At 38.8% G+C, this 27,692-nt stretch overlaps 1 protein-coding gene across 1 annotated transcript in view; it reads right to left on the minus strand.

The window, feature by feature from the left end:
* CDH23 (cadherin related 23) overlaps positions 1–27,692 on the minus strand; it is a 719,962-nt gene that overhangs the window by 117,407 nt on the left and 574,863 nt on the right. The window contains exons 30-36 of the mRNA XM_058188066.1: positions 24,646–24,781; positions 15,351–15,739; positions 15,165–15,266; positions 13,891–13,893; positions 10,734–10,883; positions 6,051–6,179; positions 1,972–2,100 (exon numbers count right to left, since the gene is read on the minus strand). Coding sequence (XP_058044049.1) covers positions 1,972–2,100; positions 6,051–6,179; positions 10,734–10,883; positions 13,891–13,893; positions 15,165–15,266; positions 15,351–15,739; positions 24,646–24,781 — 1,038 coding nt within the window. The remainder of the gene's footprint in view (positions 1–1,971; positions 2,101–6,050; positions 6,180–10,733; positions 10,884–13,890; positions 13,894–15,164; positions 15,267–15,350; positions 15,740–24,645; positions 24,782–27,692) is intronic.

The following is a 27,692-nucleotide window of genomic DNA, read 5'->3' on the forward strand; positions in this document are numbered from 1 at the left end:
TATGTCTCTGTTACGGAATGCATTTGCTACAAAGGTGTATCCTTACAAGCTATAATTAGAATAAATTACATTTGTCTGGTTTATCTAAACAGTGGCATTTTCCAAATCTTTTTACACACATTTTCCAGGGAGTGGAAAGGGGATTATAGCAAGAACAGGACTGTACTTAGACAAATCTTATTTCTTTAAATGAGTCTAGAATGAGAACATTTCTTAGTAGATTATCTCAAATATGCAAAGGGATAGCAAGTATCTAAGAAAATTTAAACTTTGCTATGTCATCATACTAATATATCAGAGGTGGGTTTCAGCAGGTTCTGACCAGTTCTGGAGAACTGGTAGCGGAAATTTTGAGTAGTCTGGAGAACCAGTAGAAAAATTCTGACTGGCCCTGCCCCCATCTATTCTCTGCCTCCCAAGTCCCAGCTGATCGGGAGGAAATGGGGATTTTACAGTATCCTTCCCCTGGAGTGGGGTGGGAATGGAGATTTTATAGTATCCTTCCCATGCCACGCCCACCAAGCCACACGCACCAAGCCACATCATGCCCACCAAGTCACACCCACAGAACCAGTAGTAAAAAATTTTGAAACCCACCACTGTAATATATGATGGAGCTACAGAAACAGTACAAGCAGCTTTCGTTAGAACAGTGTTGTATTGGAACAGGGCTGTCAAACTTGCGTCGTCACAGCAGTGTCACGTGACATATCGGGACCCCTTCACTAAACCAGGTGTGGGCATGGCCAGCGCGTGATGCATCTGGGACGTGAGTTTGACAGCCCTGTGCTAGAAGAAGTCAATGCAAAAGTAACCAGAAAGAAATCCTTATACATCTGAGAAGCAAAAATTGCTACTCAAAAAGGAAACAGAGCAGTCAATCCTCAGGGCTGTAGAGAAACTGAAAAAAAAAAATGTAATCTGCATCATTTTGTACTTTGAGTAAAGGTTTGCCCAGGCTTCTTCTATGGCAGTTGTCTCCAAATTTGGCAACTTTAAGGCTTGTGGACTTCAACTCCCAGAATTTCCCAGCCAGCCAACTCCCTGGTGAATTCTGGGAGTTGAAGTCCATAAGTCTTAAAGTTGCTAAGTTCGGAGATGTCCGTTCTAAAGGAATAAAACATTTGGAAATTATTATAACTCTTTTGGCTTTTCTCCGAATTCCTCAGAGATCTTTCCTCGGTATGACATGAATTTTTATTCTGGGCACAAAGAAAGCCTGTAATAGTGAGCTTTACTTCAAGTTTAGGATACCAAGGGATATTTGACATTGAAACTTCTAGGTTCATCCGTGACTCAGTCTTTAGAGCTCCGATTTCTATCCACCCAGCTCTCCTTGCATGCTATCTTCATATCAGAGATAAGCTATGAAAACCTTCTTGTTTTATCGTGCAGGGCTGGCCTAACGTATTTTAAAGTTTGGTTTTTAATATGGTTTTATTACTCTTTTATCTTTCGGCCTAACTGCATTTAGATTTTAAATTATTTCTTAACTTTTGTAATCTTATTTTTTATTTGGCTGTAAACCGCCCTGAGTCCTTCGGGAGAAGGGCGGTATATAAATCTGATAAATAAATAAATAAATAAATAAATAAATAAATAAATAAATAAATAAATAAATAAATAAATAAATATAAATCTGATAAATAAATAAATAAATAAATAAATAAATAAATAAATAAATAAATAAATAAAATAAATTGGTGCACCAAATGTTGCTATCCTTTATTTTGCTTTTATTTGGTTGGCATTATAGTCAATTGTCTTTTCTAAGATGCTGTTGCCTACAACGTCTTTAAGAAAAGAATATTTTTCATCCATACTCTCAAATGCTTACACACTGTACAAATAAGCAAAAATGAGTTGCACTGAAGTTAGGCCCAGTTCCTTCTTTTGCATGAACAAGTTTCATTAGGGACACGGCCATGAACCTATCTATAGAAAGCCGGCAACACCGGAAGAACTTCTTACCTCGTTAATGCTAACGTTGTATCCATGTTGGTTGATAATGACTGGAGAATTATCATTAACATCCAGGATATTGACCCTTAAGGTGTGCTCTTTCCTGCGAGCTGGGACACCTCGGTCTGCTGCTTGAATCTGAAAGGAAGATGAGACTCAGTAGAACGTAGATGCGACACTACGGATTTGATCATGCTATTAAGTTGGGCAAAGCTAGCAGCTCAGGACAAGAGTACATATTTCAAGTACAAGAGCAAAAATATTTCCTCTACTGAAACAAGCTAGTGTTTCACTGATAGACAACAAATGATAACTAGCTAGCTAGTTAGTTATCAATTAGTTCAGGGGTCTCCAACCTTGGTCCCTTTAAGACTTGTGGACTTCAACTCCCAGAGTTCCTTAGCCAGCTTTGCTGGCTGAGGGACTCTGGGAGTTGAAGTCCACAAGTCTTAAAGGGACCAAGGTTGGAGACCCCTGAATTAGTAGATCAATAGTAGATAAAAGATAGATAGAAGATAGCTAGCTAGATGATAGATAGAAAATAGCTAGTAGATAGAAAGATAGAAGATAACTAGAAGATAGATACCATGTTTTCCCGAAAATAAGACCTGGTCTTATATTTTTTTGAACCCCAAAATAAGCACTTGGCCTTATTTTTGGGGAGGTCTTATTATTTTGGGGTGTACGGAGCCAGACGGTGCTCCTCTTACCTGATTTCCAGCTCTTTCTCCTAACCCTAATCTGAGGAAATGGTGGGGACCGGCTGCGCATACGTTTAAATATTTTTTGGGAGGACTTATTTTTTTGGGGAGGGGTTATTTTAGTGCATGTGCTCAAAAGCCCGATTGGGCTTATTATCGGGGATGTCTTATTTTTGGGGAAACAGGGTAGCTAGAAGATGATAGATAAATAAATAGATAGATAGATAGATGGACGGACGGACTGAGACAGACAGACAGACAGACAGACAGACAGACAGACAGACAGACAGATGAGGGAGGAAAGGATAGATGATCGATAAATAGAAAACTTTGCTGAATAAAAAAACAATTGAAAATAGCATATATTGCATATATCAAACAGTTTCATGCTCATTCTTAGAATATTGCTATGCAGTTTTAGACATTTCAGGCAGGACATAACAGAAGTGGAAGAAGGATGGGACAAAAAATGTCTCCAAGGAAATGGATTAATTCCTTCATATCCCATAGTTAAAAATGTTGGGGGGATTTTAGCGCAAAGTTCCTGCCTAAAAATTGTCCTCATGTTCTGCTTGTGGACTTTCCAGAAACATATGTTAGCTGCTGTAGGACTAAAATTCTGAACTAGATTTGTCATTGGTCTGAGTCTCTCTTGAATTCCAGAGTCCAAAACCCAGAGTCTTATGTCTTGATGTTCTAGTAACTTGAAGCCTGATGGCTTATCCTGATTGCAGACCCCGTAAATGCATTTCTGAAGCTTCCAACCGTGTGCCACACTTCTCCCTCCGTCATTCTACCTTTGTGCCAAACAGAGAGCCCACTGTGGCTTCGGATCACTTGATTTGCCCATCTGCTTTTGTACTGAAACACAGCTATAACTTCCCCTTCTCAGTTCACCTTGGATTAAAAGGACAGGGAACCCCTCCTCCTCAATTGCCTTTCTCCTTTCTTCACTGCATATATTCCAGCTCATTTACTCTCTTTTCTCACATTCACTATGTAGCAGCACTTGGATTAGTGCCAGGATCTAACACCTCGGTCCCTTCAGAAGAAAAGAAATATATTTTTGTCTTTTGTTAGCTTTTAAACAAATTCTGTTTTATTCAGGGTCTGGAGTTTGTCGGACTTCGACAATTACCTGACCCTAGGACCTTTCGCCTTGAACTTAAAACTTATTTATTTCGTATGGCTGGACTAGCCTGATTTTTATTTTTATTGGATGGGTTTTTAAAATTTTGTGATTTTACGGGGGAGTACGTTTTTAAACATTTTGGGCATTTAAATTAGTTTTTTAAGGGATGTTTTTAATTATTGTGTGTATTTATATTTTATCTGCCTGTTCACCGCCCTGAGTCCTTCGGGAGAAGGGCGGTATACAAATTAAAATGTTATTATTATTATTATTATTATTATTATTATTATTATTTACATTAGCTACCAATGGTTAACCAATGGTGAGCCAAAGATAAAAATGGTGAACCAAAGATCATGCAAATATCTGAAGGGAGGCTGTTCCATTAAAGAACGGTCCCTAAACTTTCCAGTTTTGCAGATTGGCAGGGGAGGGAGAGAGGGATGGTTCCATGCGAGCAAAGGGCAAGGTTGTGTGTGTGCACGCAGCTCCATTTGTGCAATTGGCGTGCACAGCTGCCACTGTGCCTGCATGCTTACATGCTGCCCCAGAGCCCGGGGGTTGGGGACCCTGCCATAAGGCATCCGTGATGACAGAGAAGACATGTCTAAGTTTTTCTAGATGACACTGGGATAGATGATCCCACAGGAAACTTGGTTTTGTGCCATGTAGTGTATTAAAGGTGAACCAGTAAATTGATTGAGATCCATTGGGACTCAATGTAGGTCAGCTAACAGTGTGTTAGATGGGCATGCCATAGTGTGACCAATACTACACATGCTTCTACGTTCTAGCCCAACTGAAACTTCTGAATACTCTTCAAGGGCAGCCCCAGGAGTGAAATCCAGCAGGTTCTGATAGGTTCTGCAGAACTGGTAGCAGAAATTTTGAGAATCAGAGAATTGGCAAATACCACCTCTGGCTGGCCCCAGAGTGGGGTGGGAATGGAGATTTTGCAATATCCTTCCCCTGCCACGCCCACCAAGCCATGCCCACCAAGCCACGCCCACAGCAAATTGGATTTTATCACTAAGCAGCCCCCTATTTAGATCATTGCAACAATCCAATCAGGAAGTAGCTAAGGCATGAGCAACCATAAATATCACTTTCCAAACTAGAAATAGGCACAACTGGCCCAAAAGATATATTCGTGCAAAGCTGTTCCTGGCCACATCTGTACCAGCTCCTCAAGAAGGAGCCATGTGTTTACTAGGCTACAGCTCAGATTTTTTTTCCTTCGACAAATTCTAATTCTACTTTGGAATTGAAGTTTGATACGAGATGCAACACTGGTGGCTTCTAGAATCTTTGCTGGATGTCGAGTTACAAAAACAAAAATACACAACTCCACCATGAAAGATGTATTCCATTCCACATGTAGTTCACATTGGAAGATGTCTGCCCTTATAGAAGAATATGAAATCAGCAACTAAAATAATGGAGTTATACATAGATGTCACACTTGGGATTACAGAGGGTCTGTAGAACAATGAGAGGGCTGGCTTACTGCACATAAACACTACAAAAGGCATTATAGGTAGTCCTCAACTTATAACTGGTCACAGCAACTGTTTGAAGATCTGACAGATTTCCCCAGGGTTACTTACAACCCGGTGCCGATGCCTATCTGCCCTTCGTGGTCACATGACTCCATTTCAGGCACTTGACAACTGGCCCGCGTTTATGGCCATTTTGCAGTATCTTGTGGTCATGTGACTACTTTTTATGATATTTTTTGCCAATAATTCATATTTACTTCTGGTTTTCAGCAAACTGGCCCATAGTGAACAATAGGTTCCCTTAAGGATGTTTGCTTTACAACTGCCACATTTGCTTAATGACCGCCAAAAAAAATGGTGATAAAATCCGGTTGGTCACATGGGTAATACATTTTATGATTGTCACCACTTAACAACTATGTTGGGCAGGCTCCATTACAGGGGTGAAATCCAGCAGGTTCTGACAGGTTCTAGAGAACTGGTAGTGGAAATTTTGAGTAGTTCAGAGAACCGGCAAATACCACCTCTGGTTGGCCCCAGAGTGGGGTGGAAATGTAGATTTTACAATATCCTTCCCCCAGGAGGGAAGGGAATGGAGATTTTGCAATATCCTTCCCCTGCCACACCCATCAAACCATGCCCACAGAATTAGTAGGGAAGAATTTTGGATTTCACCCCTGCTCCATTATGGCTATAGGTGGAGGAATACCTATACCCCACAGTATAAAACTTAAGACAACCATCACTCCCAGTTACCTGTAAAGTGTAGCGTTCTATTAGTTCCCGGTCCAAGGGCCTTGCCACAAATACTTCTCCATAGGTGCTGTTGGTTGTACGAATTTCAAAAGCCCTGCCTATATTTCCCAATACCAGAGAAAAAACAACCTGCATAAAAATAATTAAAAATATATATATATGGTGAAAGCGTGGAAGAAGAGAAGAAGTGAATAGAATCAGTCCATTAGATAGAAGGTAACAAAGTGTATACTTTATTTATTTATCATTGGTTTTTGTTTTCTTTTATGGGGTAGCAGAACCAAATTCTGTCCTGTAATTGTACTTCTAACCCTTAGACAAGAAGTTTTCTCCTGGAGTTCTTGGACGTGCATATGTAACACAATTAAAAATGAAGACTGGTTATGTAAAACAATATTGCATTGTTTAAAAAAGAAAAACAATATTGGATACTTAACTGAAGAGGAAGCTAAATTAAATCCGGTAGTTGGATTCGGTAAATATAAAAAACTAGTGAAGCAAAACCGATACGTAAACGATCTAAAGGGATAACAAGTGAGCTTGTGAATGCCTTTCCAAATTAAATTAAAAATGAAGCGTAGGAAAGCAGATGTTACCCATTAAGAATGAAACTCCATGGTGTTCACAGCTACCTCAGGTAGCAAATTAAAAGAAAGAAACATGCCACACCTTAAATGCAAAGCGCTTCCTGTTTAATATTGCAAGGAGTTCCTTTTGGTGCAATGAAATGGTGAAAAAAAAATTTTTTTTTTTCATCTGAGGTTTTCTTTGCAGCCTTTTCAAGCCCATTGTCCTAAGTCAGCTGTTGAGCAGCTTCTGGGCACCAGAGGAAATGGTTTGCAATGCTGTTTTTTCCTATTTTATTTCACAAGCCACCTGGCTTACCCATCGCCTTAAGCGACATACAGCCTGAGTTATCTTACTTTCTAAGACTAAGAAGTTACACTGAGCCAAAGGGAAGAACAACACATGGTATTCTAATTTATGAGATGGGGCCTGGCTCATTCAGCGCTGACTGGTGATGAGCGCTGATGAGCTCTAAAAATATTTAGGGCTGTTTTTGCCAGCACCAACTTCTTCTATATGGCCTCCTCAAAAGAAGAACAGATAACCGAAGAAACAGTGTTGACAAAGATTTCTATTAAGCCAGCAAAAAGAAATTGTCATTTCAGCCTTATATATTAAAGGAGGGGGAGGAATAGCAATCCAGGACAAAATTTATCCTCTTCTGGTGCCAGTAATGTGGTGCCCGTGGGAGCGAGTATATTTGTCTGTGACCTTTTGCATTTCATGTGGTCTCAGGAGAAATCTCTGAATTAACTGCAAATATTCAGTTCTTCTTTAAACTGCACTTTATGTGAGGTGTTTTGTTTTTTTAAAATCAGAGCTGAAAAGCCCAAGGTTATTGAATCCATATGAAGTGCGGCTTAAAAAAGAACTGAATATTTGCCGCCAATTCTTCACTTTTTTAAAAAACAGTAATTTGGTTAAAAGGTATAATTCACAACAATAAAAGTTAATACAAAGTAAAAAAAAACAGAAAAAAAAGAAAATGTACAGAAAAGAAGAAAAAAAAATAGGAAAGAAATAAAAAAACTAAAAAGAAAGAAAAAGAAAAGAAACTTATATAAAAATGAATTCCCCATTCATCACAAATATAAGAATTTTAATAATTCATCACCTTCTAAAATACAACAAATGGTTTATTCTTCCTGTACAATCCCTTTTCTTTAAAGAAACGCATAAAAACTCATTATTTCAGTCCTAATATCAACAAAAGTCTATTAAGGATTACCAGAGATAACAAGGAAGTCTATTTGTTTTAAACCTGATCAAATAAACCAAATTTATATTTTTTCATTTTACTTCTTGATGTTTATTCGCTTCCAATAATCTTAATCTTTAGTTCTTTCAAATACTGTCCTAGACCTTAATTTCTTTTAATTTTTTTTTTGTCCCTTCTCACACAAAATTATTGAAAACTTTAACAAGCATCTTTTGTAAATCCAATATAGGAAAATTATCCAGGTCATTGTTTATTTGTATATCCCTTTAAATTATTAAGACATTAGTTGGGTTTTTTTTGTACATCTAGTGTGAGACCTTTTTCCATGTCATTCTTATGGTCTGTCATTTTTAGATCCACCTTCAAATTGGTCTCTCTCATGTTAGGTAATACTTGTTCCTCTTCCATGGTATCTTTTAAACAGAGACTAGAGACAGACATTATTAAAATTAATTTCTGGGTCCATTGTTGAGGAATATATTTCTTATGTCCAGTGTTAAAATATTTTGCTTCATTCTGTGCTAGTAAGTTGAGTTAAAGAGTTCTTCTTCTTTAATTGTCATCTTTGTTTCCTTCTGATTCTTTCAAATGTCCAATTTTTGAAGTCTTATGTATTTTTTTTTACAGAATTCAAAAGCAAAAGCTTTTCCAATGGAAAGGATTCCAATGGGAAGGATTCTTTACAATTAATTCCAGAATAATTTCAAATTTTAAATTTATCTGGAGCATTAGTTGATTTGTAACTTTTTAAAATCAAACTTTTAATCACCCTTTTGTTATCCGGAAAAAAGAACATTCAGCCCTTAAACTTGTATTTAAAAATTCTTTTGTAAGGATTGAGGGGAAACTGTAAATTCAAAACTTTCTAATAGCAGAAAAATAGTTAATAAGCAACTTCCAAAACTGATTAGGAAAGGAAATATGAGAACCCATTGTCCTTTTAAAGGTGCCAACTGTAGTTTGAATAAGATGACTTTCTTTCATCTTCCAGAGCATTAAACACACTGGAGACTACTGTCTTACAGTCTTCTCATGAGGAGCAACTATTTGGAGTACATGCGGGTGATCTTAAGTTCTCTTCATGTCCAGAAAGAGATTAGGAAATGTTGGTCTACTTCTTCAGTCTACCACAATCAACACCTTCACTTTTTATGGACCTGCCTTCAGTTTGCCATTTCTTCCTCATCTATCTATATTGCTCAATGAAATCAGAAATCATAGCAGAATTAAATAAATTCTATTGTATTTTGTTCTGGAGTGTATGGAAAAGCCAGTAAGTAGAAGATTTAAGGTCTCAACTTACTCAGCCAGTAAGTAGAAGATTTAAGGTCTCAATTTTCTTGCAAAGTCAATTTAACATGAATAGAAAAGTAAGAACCTTAGACTAGAACAATACAGATAAGCAAATTATAAAAATCCATACCCTACTTCTGGATTGTTTTTTTTCTTTTCTTTTCTACAGAATCAGCACTATTGAAAGCATCTTTGAACTTCTAGGTAATTTTAAGGGCTGGAAAATTAATTTGTTCTTTAATCAGAGGCTGCCAAAAGATGATGAACTCAAAGCTTCTCTGGATATCTTCCTTAGTTTACCCTTAGTTCTGACTTGGTTTGCGCATTCATGTTTATGAGAATTGTTTGAACCTGTACCTTGCATATTCAATATATATTCATATATACATACTGGCACCACAGCATTAAAATGTAGCATACATGCAACACATAGAATTATAATGGATCTTGAAAAAAAAATCAAATAAACAAAATATGACAAGTTACCTCTTGATACCATCTAGGAATTGTATATTATTGATTTGATACAACCTAATTGTTGTGACCCAGGTTCCTGGACCCGGACTCCTGGACTCAGATGATTCAGAAAGTGAGGGAGAAGACCTGGCAAGGCCTGCTTCTCCTGGGCCCTCTCCCTCCCTGGCACCCACCCAAAGGGAGGAGGAGGGGCCGGCAAGGCCTGATTCTCCCGGGCCTTCTTCTGATTTGGCAACACCCCAAGAACAGTTTTGGAGTGATGCAAGACTGCGCAGACATGACCGGTGCGCGCAGCAGAGGAAACATTGGGACAAAGCCAAAGAATGATGGTCATGCAGTGACATCTGCAGAGACTATAAAAAGGAGGCGGAACTTCCTGGTTTTTTTTCTTGGACAAAGCACTGAATTTGCGCGGGCAAACTGTATCAATGGAGGGAAGAATATATTCGTGAGTAATTCTGGCCTTATCTATAATTTCCTCGTTATCTCCAGAGACTTGGCAGGCCCATGGGTAGATGTGGCCAGGACATTTATCTAAGTAAATAAATTAGAAAAGAAGGCCTTTGACTGACTCTTTGTTGGGAGTATTGGGAGAGGGAAACAGAACACTAATAGACACTCATCTAAAGATGTATATTTTGTGAGCCAGGAATGACACTTGTAAGGCAAAAGGGAGGTAAGACTAGATAATCTAGAATAAATTAGACTTTGCACTCTGATCTTGCTGTAGCCAAGGAAATAAAGAAAATATCTCTGTAGTACAATGGTAAAATACTTTGCATAAATTTGTGATGTTTCCTTCACAGTTATTTCTCCATTCAGGAATATTGTGCGTACCTACCTCGAAAAGACCACAAATTCAGCCTGGAGTAGGATGTATGAAATAAAAATGGATTTGTTGTAACAATCAGGAAAAGAAAACCAGATTATAAATAATCGAAGTCATATATTACTAATGCAATCTGCAGTTTTTCATAGGTAATTTTCAGTTTGTCAATGCCGAAATTAAGCATCATTTACTTCTAATGCTGTGCATATTAAGGAAGTGGACAAACATCACATTTCAACATAATGCCACTGCTACAATTTACGAACTGTATACTGTGAAGTGATATAGTCACAGCTACCTGTCCATTGTTCCCTGCATCGGGATCTCTGGCCAAAACCAGAGCAATCCGACGTCCGACAGGGCTGTCCTCTGAGATGCTCACAGAAGAGTCCGAAGTAATGTCGAACTGTGGGCTGTTGTCATTCTCATCTAATATGGTGATGGTAACCTGCCAAGTGGAGGCGAGTATGAATAATACTTTTGGTAGACTGGAGGCAAGCCAGCATTACAGAGAAATAAATGAAGGCAAGCTAAAAGCCAGCTTCTATATATACCGCAGTAGAATTGAAGTTGGTCCTGAAATCTACGTCTCCTGAATCTGTGATTTGCACCATTCCCAACAATCAAACCATAACTCTTGTTTTTTTTCCCATGCACTTTTTCACAGCTTTCCTAGCAAAATTATTATGCTTTTAGGATTGTTTGACGGCATCGTTTACATCAAAGGAGGGAGCACTTATTTGAAAGACAATATTTTCAGACTGAAAAAAATAGTAACCAAATCTAATATCCGTTTAACTTGGGAAACTCACCCTAGCTTTAGCAAGATTTTTTATCTTATTTATTTATTTATTTATTTATTTATTTATTTATTTTGTCATAACAGTATCTATAAGCATTGACATGTAACAACTATATAATATATAAGCATATATATGAGCATAAGTATGTAATAACTATATTAATTAGATATAATGAAAGGGAATATTATATCAAGGGTGGACAGGATAGCAAGCTTTTTGCAGGTAATGCTAATTTAAGGACCCCACTAATTAGCAAACAAATTGACAAACTTCCCACTTGATAGGGAGGGCCCCGCTTCACTGGCGCCATCATATAAACTAATTGAGTCCAGTAATGCTTGGAAAGTCAAAGAAATGATGATTTCATCAACTCTCACAGCAACACTAAATATTTTTACTGTACAGTGTGAACCGTCTCTTAATAACTGCACTAAAGTGTTAGGCTGTTAGGGATATATTGCAGCTGCAGACATGCGTTAAGAATCAATGTGAGTTAATTTTCAGCCAGTAGTTAAGGAAATGCTGTCATATCTAAAAATAACAGAACTTGTAAACACACTGTACTCAAAGGAGGAGAACATGGGTCTATTTGTGAAACTTTATCTGGCTAAAGGTTTCAAAGACAGAATTATCCAAGATAGCTGGTTTCTGAAAAAAAAGCTCGGGACCCATTTCTTTTTCTTTCACTGGATGTGTTTGTGACAAATCTTTTTCTCTCCTTGCTAAAACTTGTATCTCAATACAAGTCATGCCCTGATATCTGTTCATATCAATGTTGGCAGTGATCTACACTCAAGAGTTTGACTTTCTATTCTTCCGGAGGCAGTTCAGTGTTTGAATGGTCTTCTACAAACCCATTCATGATTAGGGCCTCAATATTAGTGGAACCCCTTTCCTTTAATTACAGGTAGTCCTTGACTTCTAATCACAATTAAGCCCAAAAAATTTCCATTGCTAAGCAAGACAGTTGCTAAGTGAGTTTTGCCCCATTTTGCAATCTTTCTTACCACCATTGTTAATCACTGCAGTTGTTAAGTTGCTAAAACAGTTGTTAAGTGAATAGCAATAGCAATAGCACTTAGAATTATATACCGCTTTACTGTGCTTTGCAGCCCTCTCTAAGGGGTTTACAAAGTCAGCATGTTGCCCCCAACAACCTTGAGCCTGGTGAGATTCGAACTGCCAAACTGCAGGCAGCCAGCAGTCAGTCAGCAGAAGTAGCCTGCAGTACTACACTCTAACCACTGCGCCACCACGGCTCATAATCTGACTTCTCCATTGGTTTTGCTTGTCAGAAGGTCGCAAAACATAATCAAATGGCCCCGGAACACTGCAACCATCATAAATACATGCCAGTTGCCAAGTGTCCAAATTTTGACCACATGACCGTGGGGATTCTGCAGCAATCATTAAGTGTGCAAAACGATCACAAGTCACTTTTTTTCAGTGCTGTTGTAAGTTCAAATGATATGGTTGTAAGTCGAGGACTACCTGTATTTCTGTCCCTGTTATAAGATCAGAGAAAAAGTATTCCAGGTCCCATCAATAAAACAAGGACAGCTTTTAGGTTCCAGAAGGAGACATGCTTTTTCTGTCACTGCCCTTGTCTTTTGAAGCAGAAGGTCCCTACCCCAAGGTCCATATGGTCCTGATGTGGCTGTCCTTTAAGAAGTCTCAAAGACTTGACTCTTCTCATAATCATTGCTCCAAGAAGGATTAGAAAGTTATGTTCAGGGCAGCTGTCCTCCCAAGGCATGGTTGTCTTATTATCCTGATTCTTTAGTTTTTATTTATTTATTTATTCAAGTTTTTAATTTTATTTTACATATACATATCAATGTGTGTGAACAGGTGCCACACATTCTAATACAAACAAAACTAGTAGAATTAATCATAGTTATTACATTCAACCAACTTATATATTTCTAATACTAATACATTTATATTAAGTTGTAGTCTATCATTATTTAATTATTCCATGTTTGAATATATTGCTCTAATACCCCTTACCATTTGTATTATGTATTTGATCATACATAATAATACCGCCATTCAATTTCTAAGCTTCCCTCTTGTTATTGCTTTTATTTTATTATGTAAAAATGTATACACTAATATTCCCCCTTTCTCTTATTTCTATCTCTATTCTAACTTTTAATCATGTCACCCTTTCATTAAGACATTTTCTATCCAATATCTCTCGCCCACTTTGGTGCTTTGAATCCTGTTCATTTTTAACTTACCTCCCATGCTTCACTCTTTAAATCTATTTCTATTAAGATTTATTATTTCATTATTTAATGTTTCAATACACAATTCTAATACCAATCCCAATATCACTGAGACATACAAAATTATTCTAATTCTTTAGTTTTTATATATTGATGTTTTTTAATTATTTCAACTGGCCAGGGTTGCTTGGTGATTAGGTGGCCTTCAAAACTGAATGAATGTGAAATTAGTATAAGCAGGAGTCTCTTGGAAGACACACAACATCTTAGGCAATCTATTGGCCACTTTCAATTTTCACTCTCTTTCTAGGAATAGCCCTAGATCAGTGTTTGTCAACCTTGGCAGCTTTAAAATGTGTAGATTTTAATTTGCATTCCCCAGCCAGCATGCTATAATAAACATTATAATAAACATTCCTACCTTCTATTGGATGGAAGCACAAACGTGGACATAGAGAAGAAAAGAAACAAAGATAGAATTAGATTTCTATCCTTTAAATAAGATACATAAATTCAGGATTTTTGGAAAAAAATATTATGGGCCACAGACATAGATTCAAAGAACAATGTAAAAAGTCTTTGTTGTTGCTTTATCAATCTCTCCTTAACCATCTAATAGGTGTGGTCACCTTGGTCATTTATTCATACATTTCTTACCCAAATTCCACTTGGTATTCTCCATGCATGCTGATGCATTACAGATTATAATCTTTATTTCTCCAGTATTATTTGTCCAAAATGGGAAACTGCCCTTGGGCCTTAAACTATATCTTCCCATTCTCCCATTCTTGCATGCATTCCTCTCCCTCACCTCCACACCAGCATCTGTGTTTAGCATGTAGCACATAAATTTTGAGTCAAAAGTAGTACAAAAGAGAGAAAAAGAAAAACAAGAGCGAGGTTAAAATAGAAAATGCCCATCCTGTGTTTTTTATGCAGAAGAGAGGATTCTAAGATAATTTTAGTCCATATGTTTTGAGTGTGTGGTTTCTTAAACCGTTCTGAGTTCTAAAAATTCTATGAGTAAGAACATCTGTAGGAAAGAATAATAAAATATGTGAACAAAAAACTCCTGGAACATTATCTGGGCTAAACACAAATTAATTTTAAAATGTTTAAAATGTAGAATAGTCTCATAAAAATCTCATCACTTGATATTCAGAAAAGCCAATCTAAAGTAAATGAATTTAAGTAAATCCAGTGCAAAATGTGGATGATTAAGAAAGTAAACCAATCAGTACTTTTATAGAAAACAATTCAACCCAACTATCCTTCGGCCTTAAGGAAGTAGTAAAATGGTTAACAATCTGAATTTTTCAATAGGTTTCCAGTGTTAACATAGAGTGGCTTATTAGCTATACAATCCACACATCAGTCATAATACATGATGTGATTCTAAAGACATTTGGTCAGGGGTGAAATTCAAAAATTTTCCCTACCGGTTCTGTGGGTGTGGCTTGGTGGGCATGGCAGGGGAAGGATGTTGCAAAATCTCCATTCCCACCCCACTCTGGGGCCAGCCAGAGGTAGTATTGGCTGGTTCTCTGAACTACTCTAAATTTCCGCTACCAGTTCTCCTAACTGCTCAAAATTTCTGCTACCGGTTCTCCAGAACCTGCTGGATTTCACCCCTGAATCAGTCGCACATTTTCTCATGCTGCAAAGACAAAGGAACACACACAAAAATCAGCTCACCACAGTCGAGTCCAGTTTCGGGCTTCCGTCATCCGCCACAACAGTTAAGGTGTAAACGTCGCCTTTCTCTCGATCCACTTGACCTCTGACTGTAATCACACCCTGCCGGAAAGAAATAAAAACATAAAGGCCAACGATATCCAATGATGTCCACAGAAAATAGAAATCCCCCAGTAAATTACTTACGGTGATTCCATTTATTTTGAACAAAGACAAAGCTTGAGGATTTGTATTTGGGTCAAACTTGTATGTGATCTGGTTAAGGTTGTCGATGGACCGGGCCTGGACGCGTAGCACTTCAGAACCCAAGGGGATATTCTCTGTGATGGTTGCTTCATACGTGATATTTGAGAACTGCACGGCCTCATCTAATTCGTTAAGGAGACTGACGTAAATGCTGCAGAATCCTTGGTTTTGGGGCGGGGCTTGGTCTGTGGCGGAAACATTCATTAAGTAGCTCGTTTTCGTCTCATAGTCCAGGTAGTCAATGGTGGTAATGAGGCCGGTACTCTCATCAATTTCAAATTTGCCCTCAGATCCTGAGATGATTTTGTAATTCACTAGACCTCCATTTCCTGAAGGGGGAGAGGAAAAAATGAATGATTAGAAGGTATGTGGTTGGTTGTAATATAAGCCATGGCTCGCTTGTACAGGATCCCAAAGCTGTGTTTGAAAATCCCATGAAGATACTCCACCTCTAAAGTTTCAAAACTTTTTTTGAAAAGTTTTTTTTTAATAAGTTTTTTATTTATAACACAACACAACACAACAAACACAAAACACATAACATACATTCCCTTTTTACAACTGTTTCGTAGCGGTGATCTCCTAATATTTACATTTTCTCCCAATTCCCTTTATAATATTTATATCCTTCTTGTCCCATTATGCCTTATTACTCTATAATTCCTATCACTTATATAATATTAAATTTATACATTTTATATACTATCTTACATACATCTTGCACTTGTTGTTTCTGCCCTTTCATCACTATTCTAAAAAAATAATTTTAAATAGTAATAAAAAAAATTCATCACTATTCTAAAAAGTTCCAAAACTTTTTAGTTTTCTATAACAATGGAGTGTTGCAACATGATTCGTTACGTTATTCCTGTGGTCTGCCTGTCAGTTTTGGAAGGCAATTTTCTTTTTGCTTCTTAACTGCCACATATTTTAGCTTGGGAAGTTGGGTTGTTATTGCAGCGGTAGAAAGTTAGTCATAACAACATTCCGTTTTCAAGGACATCCTGCGTCTGATGGAGACTGCCTGAAGATTGTATCCAACTGAGTTTGAAGAGTTGATTGAACAATGTGATGAACTTGTGGGTGTGGGACAGGGCTGTGAACTGTCAATTGGGTGTGGAAAACCTGGAAGCTTTCAGTTTCAGGTTTTCCCAACTGTGCCAATATGACATCTCTAATAAATTGGAACTTTGAGGAACCTCAGGCCTCCGCTTTATTTTGTTGGGGGTGTTCCTTGGAACCCTAACACTGCCAATCGTTGCCAGGCTTTTGTTCCTGCCTACTAAACTGATATATTCTTTTTTTTTAAATTTCTTTTTGTCACAACAGTATACACAAACAATTGTAAAACATATCTTGAAGAAAAAATATATAAATATATAAGTAAAAAAATATGCATCAACTATATTAATTTGATATAATGAAGAGAACAATAGGACAGGAACGGTAGGCACTTTTGTGCTCTTATGCACGCCCCTTATAGTCCTCTTAGGAATGGGGTGAGGTCAATAGTAGACAGTTTTTGGTTGAAGATTTTGGGATTTTGAGTAGAGACTATGGAGTCAGGTAATGAGTTCCAAGCATTAACAACTCTGTTACAGAAGTCATATTTTCTGCAATCAAGTTTGAAGCGGTTGACATTTAGCTTGAATCTATTTTTTGCTCTTGTAATATTGCGATTGAAGCTGAAGTAGTCTTTTATAGGAAGGATATTGCAATAGATGATTTTGTGTGTTAAACACAGGTCATGTCAAAGTCGACAGAGTTGTAAGTTTTCTAATCCCAGGATTTCAAGTCTGTTGGTATAAGGTATTTTTATTCTCATGAAACCAATGGTTTGGGATGATCAAGATTGCTCCACTCAATAGCAGGAGTGAAATCCAGCAGGTTCTGGAGAACCGGTAGTGGAAATTTTGAGTAGTTTGGAGAACTGGCAAATACCACCTCTGGCTGGCCCCAAAGTGGGGTGTGAATGGAGATTTTGCAATATCCTTCCCTCAGGAGTGGGGAGAGAATGGGGATTTTGCAGTATCCTTCCCCTGCCAAGCCTACTAAGCCACACCCATCAAGCCACACCATGCCCACCAAGCCATGCCCACAGAACCGGTGGTAAAAAAAATTGGATTTCACCACTGCTGAATGGGATTGCTCACAGTTTAGGGCACAACTCTAGCATTTTTGACTGACTTCCACTCATGGATGGGTTCTCAATTAGCTGTTGTTGCAGCTGTTGGAGGAAGACTGAGATTTTCAAGGGCTCACATAGTATGTTCTAACCCTGAGTGCTCAAATCTCTTCACCCAAATTTTCTTTCAGGTCTTCTGACTTAGGTTGGTGCTACGGTCTAGGTACTTGTAATTTGAAGTTCTGTTGGAACTCCTTGCCTTCCACTTGCATTAATTTCCCTGATCAGATGTTTGCAAGGAAAAAAAAAGGCAAGCCGGCAAGAAACAATGGATGGAAACTAATCAAGGAGAGGAGCAACCTAGAATGAAGGTGGACATTCCTAATGGTGAGAGCAATCAACCAGTGGAATAGCTTTGCCTTCAGAAGTTGTGGGTGCTCCATCACTGGAGGCTTTTAAGAAGAGACTGAACAACTATTTGAATGAAATGGTATAGGGTCTCCTGCTTCAGCAGGGGGTTAGACTAGAAGACCTCCAAGGTCCCTTCCAACTCTGTTATTTTATATGTCCCGTCCCCCCCGCTCCAAAAGAAGCAAGCATTGCTATTTCACTGTTGTGATTTTAATTCTCAGCAAATATGTTCCACTGGGCTTCCAGGTGCATTTTCTGCATTTGCTTCCTTTTACGTTACTTCCTTCTTTTCCCCCCATATGGGGCCGTTCTCCTTCTTTTACAATTCCAACTCCAAAAGTATAGGATTGAAGTTGCTTGGAGTTGCACGTATTCATTTTAGATAATCCACCCCCACATGTCCCAAATTCAATTTCTACCACCCATCCTTTAAAAAAAATAAAATAAATTCTATTAGTTAAAATGATGAAATCCAAAGGGAAGTCCCCTCTTATTATTTTATATTATTTATTTATATTTTTAACTGACTTTATTCTTTTTATAGATAGAGTTGTTAAAATGTACTAAATATAACCAACAACATGCAATCCTGATTAAGAAGAAGAAAGATTGAATTGAAATTAACATTTCAATTAACAGTTCAATTAACATTTATTTCTTGAAGGCACCCATTGGGGAGTCTGTTATTGCTTTTGCCTCAGCAAAAAAGAGACTTAGAAACTCTAATTTTATGCAATTGGAACAGATGGTTAAAGACTCATTTTAGCTGTATGCTAAAGTCCCCATAGATTAATTTATTCCAGGAGCTGTGGTGGCACAGTGGTTAGAATGCAGTACTGCAGGCTACTTCTGCTAACTGCCTACTGCCAGCAGTTTGGCAGTTCGATTCTGACCGGCTCAGCCTTCCATTCTTCTGAGGTCAGTAAAAGGAAGACCCAGATGGTTGGGGGCAATATGCTGACTCTGTAAACTGCTTAGAGAAGCTTGTAAAACACTGTGAAGTAGTATTTTATTTATTTTGTCAATCATATATAAGATAACAGATAAAAATATAAACATAATTTGGATACATGAAAAGAGTAAGTAAAAAGGAATATTAGGACAGGGACGGTAGGCACGCTGGTGTGCTTATGCATGCCCCTGACAGACCTCTTAGGAATGGGAATGAGGTCAACAGTAGACAATTTAAGCTTAAAGTTTTGGGGGCTTGGAAAAGAAACTACAGAGTCAGGTAGTACATTCCAGGAATTGACCACTCTGTTACTGAAGTCATATTTTCTGCAATCAGGTTTGGAGTGGTTTATCTTAAGTTTGTATCTTTTATTTGTTCATGTATTGTTGTGGTTGAAGCTGAAGTAGTCATTGACAGGTAGGACATTGTGGAAGATAATTTTATGTACTATGCTTAGGTCAGACTGAAGTAGTTCTAAGTTGTCTAAGCCCAAAATTTGGAGTTTGGTACCATAAGGTATTTTATTGCGAGCAGAGGAGTGGAGGACTTTTCTTATGAAATATCTCTGAACTCTCTCAATTGTAATTACGTCCAATATGCAGTGTGGGTTCCAGACAGATGAACTGTATTCAAAAATTGATCTAGCAAATGTTTTGTATGCTCTAGTTATTAATACAATATTACCAGAGAAGCTGCTACTCAAGATTAGGTTAACAACACTTAATGGCTTTTTGGCAATGTTGTTACAGTGGGCTCTGACACTTAGATCATTAGAGATGAGTATTCCAAGGTCCTTGACAGAGTGAGGGCACCCCTGATAATAAGCCCAATCGGGCTTTTGAGCGCATGGCAATAAGGTCAAGTGCTTATTTCAAGGTTCAAAAAAAATATAAGACAGGGTCTTATTTTTGGAGAAACATGGTATATATCTAAGTGCTATTGCTATAGTGCTATTTACAGCAACAAAGCTGAAAGTGGAGCTTTCACATTCAAAATAATTTGACCGTTATTGAAGTTATTAACCAGGATATATTGGAAATCAAGAGAGAAAACAGAGAGGTTATTGGCTGCCATTTGAAACAACAGAAACCAAAAAACAACATTTAAAGATAGAATTCAGATTAAAGAGGGACCACATTTTAGAGCATTTTTTAATCTAATTTTGTGATATTCAGTTATATCAATAGTTTTGATTCCCATGGGAAGACAGGCTTAACTGCAGATCTAAAATATGGTCTCATGGAAGTGATGCTTGAGAAAGCCATTTTAGAGACAAAGCGTGAATCTCTGACCTCGTACAATGAAGTTGTTGGAGTAAAGTCCATGCTATTTTAATGGTGGCCGTTGTGATAGGGTGTTTACACTTTACAATGTGATGAACTTGTAAACTTGCCTATCAGAGCATTCTCAGTAGCAAGTTCTACTTACCACGACTTTGTAAGGAAAGGGTAACCCAATTCCATTCCCTTTGCTGGGTTAGATAATTGAGATGATGTTATTGCATATTATGCTGTCCTGCCCTCTGTATCAAGCTGAGCATTCTGAATTCATAACACATCTGCTCATCAGTCACTGACTTGGCCAGAACAGACAAACATTTTCTTCTTGCTGCAAATCAGCCTCTACAACTTCTAGGAGGCTTGCCAAATTTGGGCTGTAAATTTTAATCGTTGTAAGAAGACTCTGGGTTTAACAGTGGCAATGCTTATTTATTGATTTACGCTGGACTAAACATGATTCCTTCTTTGTTTTATTAATTGTTTGGCTCTCATTGAATTAACTTATTTGGGTGTTATGTGATTTTTTATTATTATTATGTTGGTCTTCGATCATAAATAAATTAACCGTATTGCTAGTTAGTACCTGTGGCAGATGTTCACTAGCCCAATTATTGAAAAGAAGAAGAGCTGGTATCCTAGTGCGCCCCTTTAATTAATTCCTTTTAAGATAAGTGCTGAAGCAGAGAGACTCTTTAAGTTGGCACATCTACTCTGCACGTAGGCATTCAGATATAACATTGCAATTAACAATTAAGGAGAAGAAGGTGATCTATAGTTGTTTTTGCCCATTTATTCTATGGCTATGCTCTGTAACAATATTTTAAGTTAACAGGGGTGTCAACCTGATGGCCCACAGGCTGGATGCATAAGATATTTTATTGCGAGCAGAGGAATGGAGGATTCTTCTTGTGAAATATCTCTGGATTTTCTCAATTGTATTTATGTCTAATATGCAATGCGGGTTCCAGACAGATGAGCTGTATTCAAGAATTGGACTAGCAAATGTTTTGTATGCTCTAGTTAGTAGTACAATATTACCAGAGAAGAAGCGACTCAAGATTAGGTTAACAACACTTAATGGCTTTTTAGCAATGTTGTTACAGTGGGCTCTGACACTTAGATCATTAGAAATGAGTATTCCAAGGTCCTTGACAGAGTGAGGGCACCCCCTGATAATAAGCCCAATCGGGCTTTTGAGCGCATGGCAATAAGGCCAAGTGCTTATTTCAAGGTTCAAAAAAATATAAGACAGGGTCTTATTTTTGGAGAAACATGGTATATATCTAAGTGTTGTAAATTGTGTTGTAAATGTTGTACCTTGATGAACGTATCTTTTCTTTTATGTACACTGAGAGCATATGCACCAAGACAAATTCCTTGTGTGTCCAATCACACTTGGCCAATAAAAATTCTATTCTATTCTATTCTATTCTATTCTATTCTATTCTATTCTATTCTATTCTATTCTATTCTATTCTATTCTATTCTAAAGTGCTATTGCTATAGTGCTATTTACAGCAACAAAGCTGAAATTGGAGCTTTCGCATTCACTCATTTATTCTATGGCTATGCTCTGTAACAATATTTTAAGTTAACAGGGGTGTCAAACTGGTGGCCCGCAGGCTGGATGCGTCACGCGCAGGCCACGCCCACCCCGGCTGCACAAAGGGAAAAAACCGTTGTGATACATCACATGACAGCAACCTGACACGGCAAGTTTGATACCCGTGTTTTAAGACTTGGATTTAATAGGCCGTTTAAGGAAGGGTGTTCCTTCTTTATATTTACATAATTTCCCTTGTTAGATCATCCTATGACAGCTGTGCACTGATGTCACATGCTGCAAATTATGTCAATTGATCTAATGAAGTAAAACACATCATTTACACATTTAAATCAGTATGCAAATTAAGCATGTTGACTCAAATTGCATCTGGGTACCCAAAATGATGGGAAAAATGTAAATTTAATTATGAACATCATTGTATACAGCATTTTCTAAAGCAGCATTAGCAGGATGTTCATTTTTCAGGAATTGGGTATGTCTAGTCTGGTGAAAAGAAGGACTAGGAGAGATATGGTAACAGCGTTCCAGTATTTGAGGGGCCGCCACAAAGAAGTGGGGGTCAATCTGTTTTCCAAAGCACCAGAAAGCAAAACAAGAAGCAATGGATGGAAACTGATCAAGGAGAAAAGTCGTCTGGAACTAAGAAGAGATTTCCTAATAGCGAGAACAATTAACCATAGTTGCGTCTTTATATCTTGTGTGTGCCCCATCACTCGAGGCTTTTAAGAAGCGATTGGACAGCCATTGGTCCAAAATGGTATAGGGTTTCTTGTTTGAACAGGACTAGAAGACCTCAAAGGTCCCATCCAACTGTTATTCTATTATGCCTAAAATTCAAATAGATATCTTCCAAACTGAGATTCATTTGGAAATGCAGAAGCCTAAAATAAGAGAAAATAGTGAGTATATAAGAAGCGAAAATATTAACATACAGGTCCATTGACTTCCTTACAATGCTGGATGGGGATATTAACCCTAATCGGTGTTGGATAATATTTATAGAATGGGCCACATAAAATAATATACACAAATTCCTGATTTTACACCAACTACGAGGAATTGGATATTGGCAGGAGGCTTAAGAGGCTTGAATTTTTAAAATTTTAAATTGATTTTATGGGTTTTAATTTTTTGTAAATTTTATAGGGAGGTATTTTATTTAAATGTGGCCAATTGAATAAGTTTTTTAAGGGTTGTTCTTAGTATTGTATGTGTAGTTGTTGTATTTTATTCTGGCTGTGCACCGCCCTGAGTCCTTCGGGAGAAGGGCGGTATACAAATTAAAATATTATTATTATTATTATTATTATTATTATTATTATTATTATTATTATTATTATTATTATTATTATTATTATTATTATTATTATTATTATTATTTGAAAGAAGCTATCCGAAAGCTTTTAAGTAGCTACACTTTCTGATCATCAATATGTGGGTGATTTTACTCAACGTTACAGGAATTGGAATTTATCAGAAAAAGGATATACATCTGTCGTGACCCAGGCCTACTGACCAAGTAGGTAGTAGGAAACTCAGTCCGTCAAAAATAAACAAAATTTATTTGAACAGCTGAGAATTACTTCATTCCCAGCGTCGTTCAACTCAAATTAAAGCAAATTCCTCTCAACACAATTCCTCAGTCCTATCACCAACCTTGGTCCAATTAGGCAAACTGTCAAAGGCCTTTCTTGGCAAAAGTTCAGAAGACACCGATACAAATGCAACAAGACAAAGCTATCAACGTTGTTTTCCAGCAAAGAGCACAAATGCCGTTGCTGGTCTTTTAAGACTTATGGGAGGGGCCAATCATCTCTTGGTCCTACTCCCGAGTTGTCCTCTTTGCTTGAGCTGCTCTTGCCTCTGGCAGCTCTTTTCATGCGTGCATTAGGAACAGGCTCCTCCTGTTCCTCTGCCTCACTACTATCAGTCTCTGGAGGCTCTGGAGTCCGCACCTCACTCCCCGATGGCCCTAGCTTCATCTCAGCCTCATCACTGTCCGACTCCATTGCCAGCTCCATAGGCTGCTGATAGACCACAACAACATCTTGGGACTCCTAACATGGCTCATACATACAGAAAGCTCTAATACTCTTCCTCCAAAGATAAATCAGGACAGGATCACTAACAAAGAAGACTTGTTAGTCTAAGTATTTGGTTTTCAAGAGATCTGTTACTGGAAGAGCCACTCAAGCAAATGACGGGATGAACTGTCTGTAAAAGTTCGCAATCCCCAAAAAGCTCTGCAGCTGTTTTCGCGTTCTTGGGGCTTGCCAGTCCAACACAGCCTTTACTTTTGCAGGGTCCACCTCTACACCCTTTGGAGAAATGCAGAATCCCAAATAGTCTAATCGCGACTTGTGGAACTCGCATTTTGACATCTTGATGTATAGCTCGGCGGCCAACAACTTGCTGAAGACCTGGCATACAAGGGTGACATGATCTTCCAAGGTTTTTGTATATATCAATATGTCACCAGGTACAAAGCACCTCATTGTATAGATGTTCCTGCAAAACCTCACTGATCAGTTGCATAAATACAGTGGGTGCTCCCTGTAAGCCGAATGGCATCACCTGAAACTGATAACTTCCCAGCGGGCAGTTGAATGCCGTCTTCCATTCATCGCCAGGTCTTATGCATAATACGCCTCATGGAGATCTAACTTAGTAAAGACCCTACCCTCCGCCAAGCGAGCCAGCATGTCTTCCATCAACAGTAGGGGGGTACGTATGCTTTGCTGGCTAGGGAATTCTGGGAGTTGAAGTCTGCCAAGGCTTAAAGTTGCCAAGGTTGGAGACCCGTGCTCTACACAAATAGCGTTGATCCCCACCCATGATTCCACCCCTCAAACAGCATTGCAGTGGCCAGCCAATGTAACTCTTCTATGGAATAACTATACCTGTATCACGATCTGTGGCCCGGACTACAGCAACAGATGTTCCAATTCCAGCGGTCTCTCGCAAACCCAGCCGATTATATTGTCTCTGGGTAAATACTGGTAATTCATCATTGACATCTTCCACATAGACTATGACCTGGGAAATGTTAAAAATACAGATCATTTATTTACCTGGAACCTTGATTGGGGGGAAAAAAATAGAAACAACATTTGTATTCATTACACCAAGATAAAGGACCATATAAAATCTTTGACTACTGTTTTGAGAAGTGCACTTAAAATCATAGGTTGGAGTGTCAGAACTGCCACCTCACGCTTGCTTTCTGCAATCGCTTCGCTATCAGTCTGCCATGGACCCTGGAGGGAGGATGAGAGGGAGGGACAGCACTTGCGGAGAAAGTGAAAGTTAAGAATACGAAGGTTGCCTGCCCAAGATGGCGTTTCAAGGTTGCTGCGTGATGAAAAGAATGCAGCTACAAGCCAGCCTTATAATCAGAGTAGCCATTTCCAAAACATCTTCTTCAAAATTGATTGGACAGTGGGGGACCAGCAATAGGGAAAAGCATTCACTTGGGGTTTTGGCGTGCAAATTGTAGTTCTGGCTTTTCACTACTGTATTTCACTTGGTTTCTAGTAATCATATGTCAGCATTCCAGAAAAAAATCCAACTCCAAGTAAAAACTCTAAGGCAAGCATCTTTCAAAGTTCTATTTACTAGGATAGGTAAACTGGCACATCTAGAAAAACCCAAATCTGAGAGGTCTGGATTTTCCCCTCAGTAAATCAAAACCCCCAAACCATCCCCTGACTCCGCGGTCGATCACATGCTCCATTCGCCAGCTGTCCCATCTCGAGACAGCACTTCGACCACTCCTTTTCCAGATGCAGGATCGGCCTGACCTTGACCGACAGGAAGAATGCTATTATGTCTAAAGACAACTCCCCCTACTAAATCCTCCCTCCTACTTTCTCACACATGAGAAAGTGGCAGCACGGAAGCTTCCGGCCTAATATGGCTTCCAAAGCTGATATCATAACTTTCTCAACCCAATGGTGTTAAAGATGGTTTTTATGTGGAAGCTTAAGTTAAGGCAGGTCTGACATGGAGTCAGAACCAAGCTGAGGAAGGGGCATCAGGACAAATACAGAATTAGAATTTGTAGGTATTTATCATTAATTTAATAGAGTTCACATTACTTCCTCGTAATTAATAAAAAATTCCCAATTTTATCACAATAAACATTGCAATTTGGTAGAAAATTTCAAGGAGACATGGGAAGTCACACTCAGCAACTATATGTCTTAAGGATATGAAACAGGAAGCTAGATACTATATAGAAGGATGGAGATGGGTTGTGTGATTATTGGTCACTCATGGATAATGTTATTAGCAAAGGGCATTTATGTTGGGTTTTAAAACTGGCTATAATTTTTAGAAAAGGGTGTGTCCAGCTGCCTTTTTGATTATTATTTTTTTTACTCCTCCTCCACCATGTAGACAACTTGAGGAATTGTTCTGGCCCACCAGCGGTCAGCAGAGCTGGCAGCAGATTCGGACAGTGAAGAGGTTGGGGATGGGCCAGTCCTGGAGTCTGGGGAAGGCTCTGATGTGGGCTCTGATGTGGGAGGCAGAGAGGGGGCCAGGGCCGGATGCCAGTTATCAGCTGCCTTCGGAGTCAGACATCAGTGAGGCAGATGAAAAGCTGAAGCCTGTTCCTGTTGTGTCTGCGCCCCCCGAGCCGGCCCTGCTGCCAGAAAGTGACTTGGACAGTGAGGGGGAAGGGCCGTCAGGACTTACCTCGGGAGCACCGGCTTCCCTGGCTCAACTCCAGGAGCCAGAAGCAGACCAGTTGAAAGAGATAACGAGGCTTCCATCCCCTGACTCTTTCCCCCCCTCCAGGCCACGCCTGCAGACCCAGCTGACAGCAGTCAGGCATGGTTTCATAGGCAGGAGAGGAGGAGGGAACAACAGAAGCAAGGGTGGGGCAGGCCTAGGAAGTGCTGAGTCATGGAGCCACACCCTACAGGATATAAAAGGCAGCCAGAGCTGCTGTGTCTCTTTGTAACAGGCAAATCCACTGATTGACTAGAGCTGAAGTTTGTGACTCACCAGTGTCGTGAAAGATAACGAGGGCTCTTGGCAGACCCTGGCTCTTTTGTCGCCAGAGCTGATAGTGCTGGTTAATTAAGCCATCATTCAGACAGATGAGGAGGAGGGCAGAACAGTTCCCAGTGTGCACATGTGCAGAGTTGCTAGATGAAGGGAACAGCTAAAGAACAAGGGCTGACTTGGTAGTAAGGCTACAGGTAGACGATGAATGGCCCAGAGGGAATAAAAGAGGAGTGAAAGGGGAGTGGAGTTTGCAGGAGACAATTAGTTCATTACTACATTCTTGCCAATATTGCGGCAATATCAGCCTGGCCACTCTCCAAGCCTGATAAAGATCGGTGATTGTGAACTATCTTGAAAGACTGTGGGAGAAGAAAGACTTTGCTGGAGAGGAATTCAAGTTAAATAAAAGGGTTTTTTGTTGAGGCAAGGAGTCTGCTTCGTGGTTTGGGGAAGCTTAGGTCAGAACAGGAATATGCTGGATAATGTCACAGAGAAGCAGAGGAGTCGAAATGTTGCTGGCCACTGTAATCGGCAGAAGAAGTAACGTAGAAGAACAGGAGGAACAATTGCTACCAAAAATGGCCAGCTAAAAGAAACCCAAGTCTGGACCAGAACTGTAACTTGAGAAAACATATTAGACAAGAACCTCCCTAATTTTCCCAAAGATAAAAGGAAAGGAGGGGGGCACTTTCACATCTAAGGGTACCACTGATGGGGTTGTAATATTATATGATTATATATGTGGCTGTAATATAATATGATGATGACAAAGAGCTACTGTCTTCTGGGGTGAGATTTTCAAACTCAAGAGTACCAGATAGGGAAAGGGAACATTTTATAATTCAGGAGACAGATCAAGGTTTGGAGCCAGATTTGCTGATCTGAAGAAGCAACATTGGTTATACACACATGTACCAGGGGTGAAATCCAGCAG

Source organism: Ahaetulla prasina, chromosome 6 (genome assembly GCF_028640845.1).
Source record: "Ahaetulla prasina isolate Xishuangbanna chromosome 6, ASM2864084v1, whole genome shotgun sequence".
Classification (NCBI taxonomy): domain Eukaryota; kingdom Metazoa; phylum Chordata; class Lepidosauria; order Squamata; family Colubridae; genus Ahaetulla; species Ahaetulla prasina.